The 10,724-nt window shown below is 45.2% G+C and overlaps 1 protein-coding gene across 1 annotated transcript in view; it reads left to right on the top strand.

Moving 5' to 3' along the window:
• Positions 1–1,541: 1,541 nt before the first annotated feature.
• ca12 (carbonic anhydrase XII) overlaps positions 1,542–10,724 on the top strand; it is a gene marked incomplete at its 5' end in the record, with an annotated part of 30,794 nt that continues 21,611 nt past the window's right edge. Inside the window, 2 exons of the mRNA XM_055910099.1 lie at positions 1,542–1,722; positions 6,916–7,058. Of these exons, the coding sequence (XP_055766074.1) occupies positions 1,542–1,722; positions 6,916–7,058 (324 nt within the window). The remainder of the gene's footprint in view (positions 1,723–6,915; positions 7,059–10,724) is intronic.

Genomic DNA, 10,724 nt, shown 5'->3' with positions numbered 1-10,724 from the left:
CAATCAGAGACAACAGAAATCAGCTGTCTCTAATTGGGAACTCATTCAGGCAACCATAGACTCTCCTAAACAACTAAACCAACATAGACAACGCTAGACACATGCACTACACACAAACCCATACAATACACCCAACACCCCCTTTACCATATAATCACCCAAAACCGACAAAACACAAACATTCCCCATGTCACACCCTGACCTAACTAAAATAATAAAGAAAACAAAGAATACTAAGGCCAGGGCGTGACAATATCACTATACCAATATACCACTATACCACTATATCAGTATATCATTATATCACTATACCACCACTACACCAGTATACCACTATATCACTATATCACTATATCACTATACCACTATACCACTATATCACTATATCACTATACCACTATACCACTATACCACTATATCAGTATATCATTATATCACTATACCACCACTACACCACTATACCACTATATCACTGTATCACTGTATCACTGTATCACTATACCACTATATCACTATATCACTATACCACTATATCACTATATCACTATATCACTATATCACTATATCACTATACCACTATAACACTATATCACTGTATCACTATACCACTATATCACTATAACACTATACCACTATATCACTATATCACTATAACACTATATAACTATATCACTACACTATACCACTATATCAGTATATCACTATATCACTATATCGGTATATCACTATAACACTATACCACTACACCACTATATCACTATATCAGTATATCACTATATCACTATATCACTATAACACTATATAACTATATCACTACACTATACCACTATATCACTATATCACTATATCACTATACCACTATATCACTATATCACTATATCACTATACCACTATACCACTATATCACTATATCACTATATCACTATATCATTGTATCACTATATCAGTATATCAGTATACCACTCGGAACCAAAATGAGGAGCTCCACCCTCTCACTTTGCAGGTTACGGGCCAAATGTCCCCTCCCCCTTCTGAAATTTGAAAGATGATACCAAATACCAAGTGTTCAGCCCCGGTCAGGTCCAGGGCTGACTTGTACTGTGTTATGTGTCTCTGACTGAGAGCCATACTTAGGTAACCTGTTTTCCTACTATGATTTGTGGGTAGTTGTTTTCTGTCTTTGTATTAGTTACCAGACGGAACTGTTTCGGTTGTTCTTTGTTTTTTTTTTTTGTATTTTAGTGTTCAGTGCATTTTTAATAAAATGACGAACACTTACCACGCTGCACATTGGTCCGATCCTTCCTACTCCTCCTCAGACAGACGGAGAGGAGATCCGTTACAGAGATGGAGACCACCAGAGATGGAGTCCAAGCACTACCCATTCTGTGGTGTTCTGTGTTATATTGTATTATATACTATAATATTGTTATATGTTATTAAGGTCCCGACGGTGAGCACCACTGGTCCAAGCATTACCCATTCTGTGGTGTTCTGTGTTATATTGTATTATATACTATAATATTGTTATATGTTATTAAGGTCCCGACGGTGAGCACCACTGGTCCAAGCATTACCCATTCTGTGGCGGAACATTCCAGTCACCCATCGACATCCAGACCCAGCTGCTGAGGTTTGACCCCACACTACGGCCAATCGAGCTCCAGAACTACAACCTCTCAACCAATGAGCAGCTGACCCTCGGGAACAATGGACACTCGAGTGAGTAAAGCAATCCCTTCAGGTTAAAGATGATCTCATCTTTACAGGCTTTAGATGTTGTGGGGTCCTGCTGCGACTGAGAAGGCTGATCCTGGTGCCAGAATCATGTCATACGTGTGCCATACCCACGATGTAGCACACGTATGACATTGAACGAGCATACCTGGCATTGGTAGTATACTTAGAACGCTCTCGTCTTCTTAGTGACCTCATTTCAGTTTGAGGATAATTATGGATTATCCTCTGACTGGATCAATTACAGCAATCTCATGACAACAATCCCCAGTGTTATTTTTGAAATCTTTGTAAACATCCTCTTACATAGAATAACTCTTTAAAACAGTCTTCTGAAAATATAACACAACACTTCATCACATGGATACAATTCTTCATTTTCCAGAGGCAACTTGCACTGTTCGTTAAACCCCCACGGCTGTTTAGTGATCACAAGGCTGGATGACGCAGATACCTGCCACTGTCAGGACCTGTATCATTATGGGATGGCGAGAGCAGTGTCAGCAACTCACATACTGACCACTCACACTGACATCGCCGTATAGCCGACGGCATAGAAACCCCTATTAGACATGCTAGCATAATCACCTCTCTGGTCCAGGCACCTTATTGGTTGATGATAGGTGGTGAAACAGTGGCCTAAGGCTGGTCCAGCGTTCTGCAACCGAAGGATGATGACATAGGGTGTCATTAGAGATATAGCTCCACTATCTCCTACATAGAGGAGCTGTATCTCTAATATAGAGGAGCTGTATCTCTAATGACACCCTATCTCCTACATAGAGGAGCTGTATCTCTAATGACACCCTATCTCCTACATAGAGGAGCTGTATCTCTAATGACACCCTATCTCCTACATAGAGGAGCTATATCTCTAATGACACCCTATCTCCTACATAGAGGAGCTGTATCTCTAATATAGAGGAGCTGTATCTCTAATGACACCCTATCTCCTACATAGAGGAGCTGTATCTCTAATGACACCCTATCTCCTACATAGAGGAGCTGTATCTCTAATGACACCCTATCTCCTACATAGAGGAGCTATATCTCTAATGACACCCTATCTCCTACATAGAGGAGCTGTATCTCTAATGACACCCTATCTCCTACATAGAGCAGCTGTATCTCTAATATAGAGGAGCTGTATCTCTAATGACACCCTATCTCCTACATAGAGGAGCTGTATCTCTAATGACACCCTATCTCCTACATAGAGGAGCTGTATCTCTAATGACACACTATCTCCTACATAGAGGAGCTGTATCTCTAATGACACCCTATCTCCTACATAGAGGAGCTGTATCTCTAATGACACCCTATCTCCTACATAGAGGAGCTGTATCTCTAATGACACCCTATCTCCTACATAGAGCAGCTGTATCTCTAATGACACCCTATCTCCTACATAGAGGAGCTGTATCTCTAATGACACACTATCTCTAATATAGAGGAGCTGTATCTCTAATGACACCCTATCTCCTACATAGAGGAGCTATATCTCTAATGACACCCTATCTCCTACATAGAGGAGCTGTATCTCTAATGACACCCTATCTCCTACATAGAGGAGCTGTATCTCTAATGACACCCTATCTCCTACATAGAGGAGCTGTATCTCTAATGACACCCTATCTCCTACATAGTGGAGCTGTATCTCTAATGACACCCTATCTCCTACATAGTGGAGCTGTATCTCTAATGACACCCTATCTCCTACATAGAGGAGCTGTATCTCTAATGACACCCTATCTCCTACATAGAGGAGCTGTATCTCTAATGACACCCTATCTCCTACATAGAGGAGCTGTATCTCTAATGACACCCTATCTCCTACATAGAGGAGCTGTATCTCTAATGACACCCTATCTCCTACATAGAGGAGCTGTATCTCTAATGACACCCTATCTCCTACATAGAGGAGCTGTATCTCTAATGACACCCTATCTCCTACATAGTGGAGCTGTATCTCTAATGACACCCTATCTCCTACATAGAGGAGCTGTATCTCTAATGACACTCTATCTCCTACATAGAGGAGCTGTATCTCTAATATAGAGGAGCTGTATCTCTAATGACACCCTATCTCCTACATAGAGGAGCTGTATCTCTAATGACACCCTATCTCCTACATAGAGGAGCTGTATCTCTAATGACACCCTATCTCCTACATAGAGGAGCTGTATCTCTAATGACACCCTATCTCCTACATAGAGGAGCTGTATCTCCTACATAGAGGAGCTGTATCTCTAATGACACCCTATCTCCTACATAGTGGAGCTGTATCTCTAATGCCACCCTATCTCCTACATAGTGGAGCTATATCTCTAATGACACCCTATCTCCTACATAGAGGAGCTGTATCTCTAATGACACCCTATCTCCTACATAGAGGAGCTGTATCTCTAATGACACCCTATCTCCTACATAGTGGAGCTGTATCTCTAATGACACTCTATCTCCTACATAGTGGAGCTATATCTCTAATGACACCCTATCTCCTACATAGTGGAGCTATATCTCTAATGACACTCTATCTCCTACATAGAGGAGCTGTATCTCTAATGACACCCTATCTCCTACATAGTGGAGCTGTATCTCTAATGACACCCTATCTCCTACATAGAGGAGCTGTATCTCTAATGACACCCTATCTCCTACATAGAGGAGCTGTATCTCTAATGACACCCTATCTCCTACATAGAGGAGCTGTATCTCTAATGACACCCTATCTCCTACATAGAGGAGCTGTATCTCTAATGACACCCTATCTCCTACATAGAGGAGCTGTATCTCTAATGACACCCTATCTCCTACATAGAGGAGCTGTATCTCTAATGACACCCTATCTCCTACATAGTGGAGCTGTATCTCTAATGACACCCTATCTCCTACATAGAGGAGCTGTATCTCTAATGACACTCTATCTCCTACATAGAGGAGCTGTATCTCTAATATAGAGGAGCTGTATCTCTAATGACACCCTATCTCCTACATAGAGGAGCTGTATCTCTAATGACACCCTATCTCCTACATAGAGGAGCTGTATCTCTAATGACACCCTATCTCCTACATAGAGGAGCTGTATCTCTAATGACACCCTATCTCCTACATAGAGGAGCTGTATCTCCTACATAGAGGAGCTGTATCTCTAATGACACCCTATCTCCTACATAGTGGAGCTGTATCTCTAATGCCACCCTATCTCCTACATAGTGGAGCTATATCTCTAATGACACCCTATCTCCTACATAGAGGAGCTGTATCTCTAATGACACCCTATCTCCTACATAGAGGAGCTGTATCTCTAATGACACCCTATCTCCTACATAGTGGAGCTGTATCTCTAATGACACTCTATCTCCTACATAGTGGAGCTATATCTCTAATGACACCCTATCTCCTACATAGTGGAGCTATATCTCTAATGACACTCTATCTCCTACATAGAGGAGCTGTATCTCTAATGACACCCTATCTCCTACATAGAGGAGCTGTATCTCTAATGACACCCTATCTCCTACATAGTGCCGTTCCATAACTACATAGTGCCATTCCATGCCTACATAGTGCCATTCCATGCCTACATATTCCTATTCCATGCCTGCATAGTGCTATTCCATGCCTGCATAGTGCCATTCCATGCCTGCATAGTGCTATTCCATTCCTACATAGTGCCATTTTATGCCTACATATTGCTATTCCATGCCTACATAGTGCCATTCCATGCCTACATAGTGCCATTCCATGCCTGCATAGTGCTATTCCATTCCTACATAGTGCTGTTCCATTCCTACATAGTGCCATTCCATGCCTGCATAGTGCCATTCCATGCCTGCATAGTGCTATTCCATTCCTACATATTGCCATTCCATGCCTACATAGTGCCATTCCATGCCCACATAGTGCCATTCCATGCCTACATATTGCTATTCCATTCCTACATAGTGCCATTCCATGCCTGCATAGTGCTATTCCATTCCTACATAGTGCCATTTTATGCCTACATAGTGCTATTCCATGCCTGCATAGTGCTATTCCATGCCTGCATAGTGCTATTCCATGCCTGCATAGTGCTATTCCATTCCTACATAGTGCTATTCCATTCCTACATAGTGCCATTCCATTCCTACATAGTGCTATTCCATTCCTACATAGTCCTATTCCATTCCTACATAGTGCCATTCCATTCCTACATAGTGCTATTCCATTCCTACATAGTCCTATTCCATTCCTACATAGTGCCATTCCATGCCTACATAGTGCTATTCCATTCCTACATAGTCCTATTCCATTCTTACATAGTGCCATTCCATTCCAACATAGTGCTATTCCATTCCTACATAGTCCTATTCCATTCCTACATAGTGCCATTCCATTCCTATATAGTGCTATTCCATGCCTGCATAGTGCTATTCCATGCCTACATAGTGCCGTTCCATTCCTACATAGTGCCATCCCATGCCTACATAGTGCTATTCCATGCCTACATAGTGCTATTACATGCCTACATAGTGCCATTCCATGCCTACATAGTGCTATTCCATGCCTACATAGTGCTATTACATGCCTACATAGTGCTATTCCATGCCTACATAGTGCTATTCCATGCCTACATAGTCCTATTCCATGCCTACATAGTGCCATTCCATGCCTACATAGTGCCATTCCATGCCTACATAGTGCTATTCCATGCCTACATAGTGCTATTCCATGCCTACATAGTAAATAGGGTGGCATTTAGGATGCAGGCTAGCTTTTAAACTACTCTGATGTCACTGACGGTCAGTGTAATGCGATGTCTTGTTGTCTTGACGACCAACACAGCCGGAGACGTTGTTACATCATCGTCGTCATCCTCCACCAAGCTAATTATCAGACGATCGTTTGACAGCAGAGAACAGGTTGCTCTGCATCTTTAGTCAGGGATTCAGACATCTCCAGCTGACTCTGATTTATTAAAAAGTCACTTAAACTTGGATGAGATATGCTGCTGAAAAATGTGCTATTATTCTCAGCATGTTTACATCTCTGCCTCTGGCGTATCTTCCTCGGGTTCATGGTGCATTGCAAGATCCCTGTTTAAAGGAAAAGGTTGGGATTGAATGGTCTAAAGGAGTGTACCTATAGCTGTCTCTAGAGTACATCTCTAAAGACAGTTCATTTCTCTTTCTCCAGTTCAGCTGTCCCTACCCAGGAGGATGTATCTCTCCAGCCTGCCTCATCGTTACACTGCTGCTCAGCTCCACTTCCACTGGGGCTCAGAACACCTGCCCGTCGGCTCAGAACACACCGTCAACGGCAGACAGTTCGCTGCCGAGGTAACCTAACACACTGTTACACACTAACACACTCTAACTCACTGTTACACACTAACACACTCTAACTCACTGTTACACACTAACACACTCTAACTCACTGTTACACACTAACACACTCTAACTCACTGTTACACACTAACACACTCTAACTCACTGTTACACACTAACACACTCTAACTCACTGTTACACACTAACACACTCTAACTCACTGTTACACACTAACACACTCTAACTCACTGGGACACACTAACACACTCTAACTCACTGGGACACACTAACACACTCTAACTCACTGTTACACACTAACACACTCTAACTCACTGTTACACACTAACACACTCTAACTCACTGTTACACACTAACACACTCTAACTCACTGTTACACACTAACACACTCTAACTCACTGTTACACACTAACACACTCTAACTCACTGTTACACACTAACACACTCTAACTCACTGTTACACACTAACACACTCTAACTCACTGTTACACACTAACACACTCTAACTCACTGTTACACACTAACACACTCTAACTCACTGTTACACACTAACACACTCTAACTCACTGTTACACACTAACACACTCTAACTCACTGTTACACACTAACACACTCTAACTCACTGTTACACACTAACACACTCTAACTCACTGTTACACACTAACACACTCTAACTCACTGTTACACACTAACACACTCTAACTCACTGTTACACACTAACACACTCTAACTCACTGTTACACACTAACACACTCTAACTCACTGTTACACACTAACACACTCTAACTCACTGTTACACACTAACACACTCTAACTCACTGTTACACACTAACACACTCTAACACACTGTTACACAGAGACCTACAGCTGGGACAGAGACCTACAGCTGGGGTAGAGACCTACAGCTGGGACAGAGACCTATAGCTGGGGTAGAGACCTATAGCTGGGACAGAGACCTACAGCTGGGACAGAGACCTATAGCTGGGACAGAGACCTACAGCTGGGACAGAGACCTACAGCTGGGATAGAGACCTACAGCTGGGACAGAGACCTATAGCTGGGACAGAGACCTACAGCTGGGACAGAGACCTATAGCTGGGGTAGAGACCTATAGCTGGGACAGAGACCTACAGCTGGGGTAGAGACCTACAGCTGGGGTAGAGACCTACAGCTGGGTTAGAGACCTACAGCTGGGACAGAGACCTACAGCTGGGACAGAGACCTACAGCTGGGACAGAGACCTACAGCTGGGACAGAGACCTACAGCTGGGACAGAGACCTACAGCTGGGACAGAGACCTACAGCTGGGGTAGAGACCTACAGCTGGGACAGAGACCTACAGCTGGGGTAGAGACCTACTGCTGGGGTAGAGACCTACAGCTGGGACAGAGACCTACAGCTGGGACAGAGACCTACAGCTGGGACAGAGACCTACAGCTGGGGTAGAGACCTACAGCTGGGACAGAGACCTACAGCTGGGACAGAGACCTACAGCTGGGACAGAGACCTACTGCTGGGACAGAGACCTACAGCTGGGGTAGAGACCTACAGCTGGGACAGAGACCTACAGCTGGGACAGAGACCTACAGCTGGGACAGAGACCTACAGCTGGGACAGAGACCTACAGCTGGGACAGAGACCTACAGCTGGGGTAGAGACCTACAGCTGGGGTAGAGACCTACAGCTGGGGTAGAGACCTACAGTTGGGACAGAGACCTATAGCTGGGACAGAGACCTACAGCTGGGGTAGAGACCTATAGCTGGGACAGAGACCTACAGCTGGGACAGAGACCTATAGCTGGGACAGAGACCTACAGCTGGGACAGAGACCTACAGCTGGGATAGAGACCTACAGCTGGGACAGAGACCTATAGCTGGGACAGAGACCTACAGCTGGGACAGAGACCTACAGCTGGGGTAGAGACCTATAGCTGGGACAGAGACCTACAGCTGGGGTAGAGACCTACAGCTGGGGTAGAGACCTACAGCTGGGACAGAGACCTACAGCTGGGACAGAGACCTACAGCTGGGACAGAGACCTACAGCTGGGGTAGAGACCTACAGCTGGGATAGAGACCTACAGCTGGGACAGAGACCTACAGCTGGGACAGACGTCCAGTTGGTTTAGTGACCTACAGGGGATAAGACTGACTGAGATGTATTATTTAAGATACACGTTGATGAGGTAGGGTTTCAGATGTTTTCAGAAGATGGGCAGGGACTCTGCTGTCCTAGCTTCAGGGGGAAGATGGACAGGGACTCTGCTGTCCTAGCTCCAGGGGGAAGATGGACAGGGACTCTGCTGTCCTAGCTTCAGGGGGAAGATGAACAGGGACTCTGCTGTCCTAGCTTCAGGGGGAAGATGGACAGGGACTCTGCTGTCCTAGCTCCAGGGGGAAGATGGACAGGGACTCTGCTGTCCTAGCTTCAGGGGGAAGATGGACAGGGACTATGCTGTCCTAGCTTCAGGGGGAAGATGGGCAGGGACTCTGCTGTCCTAGCTTCAGGGGGAAGATGGGCAGGGACTCTGCTGTCCTAGCTTCAGGGGAAAGATGGACAGGGACTCTGCTGTCCTAGCTTCAGGGGGAAGATGGGCAGGGACTCTGCTGTCCTAGCTTCAGGGGAAAGATGGACAGGGACTCTGCTGTCCTAGCTTCAGGGGGAAGATGGACAGGGACTCTGCTGTCCTAGCTTCAGGGGAAAGATGGACAGGGACTCTGCTGTCCTAGCTTCAGGGGGAAGATGGACAGGGACTCTGCTGTCCTAGCTTCAGGGAGAAGATGGACAGGGACTCTGCTGTCCTAGCTTCAGGGGGAAGATGGTTCCACCATTGAGGTGGCAGGATAGATGAGAGCTTTGACTGGGCTGACAGGGAACTACCTCTGGTTCAAAAGACCAGAACAGAGGGCTCGGGTTGGGGTGTAGGGTTTCAGCATAGCCTGCAGGTAGGGAGAGGCAGTTCCTCTTGCTGCTCCTTAGGGATGTACCATGGTCTGGAAGTGGATGCTTCGACTGGAAGTTTGTAGAGGAGCGGGGTGACACGGGGGAACTTGGGAACGTTGACCACCAGGTGGCCTTCAGCATTCTGGATTAGTTATAGACGTTTGATGGCTCGGACTAATTATGTCATAGTGACTTCAGCTGGTGACATTTGACTGGTTCAGAGACTGGAGCCAGTAACACACACACACACACACGCACACGGTCAACACACACACACACACACACACACACACACACACACACACACACACACACACACACACACACACACACACACACACACACACACACACACACACACACACACACACACACACACACACACACACACACACACACACACACAGGACACACCCTGGTCAGCCCTTTGAAGTCTTCCCATAATATACTTAACACAGGGTCAACACACACACACACACACACACACACACACACACACACACACACACACACACACACACACACACACACACACACACACACACTAACACAGGGTCAACACACACACACACACACACACACACACACAGACACACACACACACACAACACACTGGCCTTCTGTCCAGACTACTTCTGAGGGGGTTCCAGAGAGCTGATCACCTGTCTGTCTGCAAATCTCTGTCCTATTTCTCTCAACATCAAGTGGTAGTCAAC

This window comes from Salvelinus fontinalis, unplaced genomic scaffold (assembly GCF_029448725.1).
Source record: "Salvelinus fontinalis isolate EN_2023a unplaced genomic scaffold, ASM2944872v1 scaffold_0001, whole genome shotgun sequence".
Taxonomy (NCBI): Eukaryota; Metazoa; Chordata; class Actinopteri; order Salmoniformes; family Salmonidae; genus Salvelinus; species Salvelinus fontinalis.
This window is presented reverse-complemented; position numbering and strand designations above follow the sequence as displayed.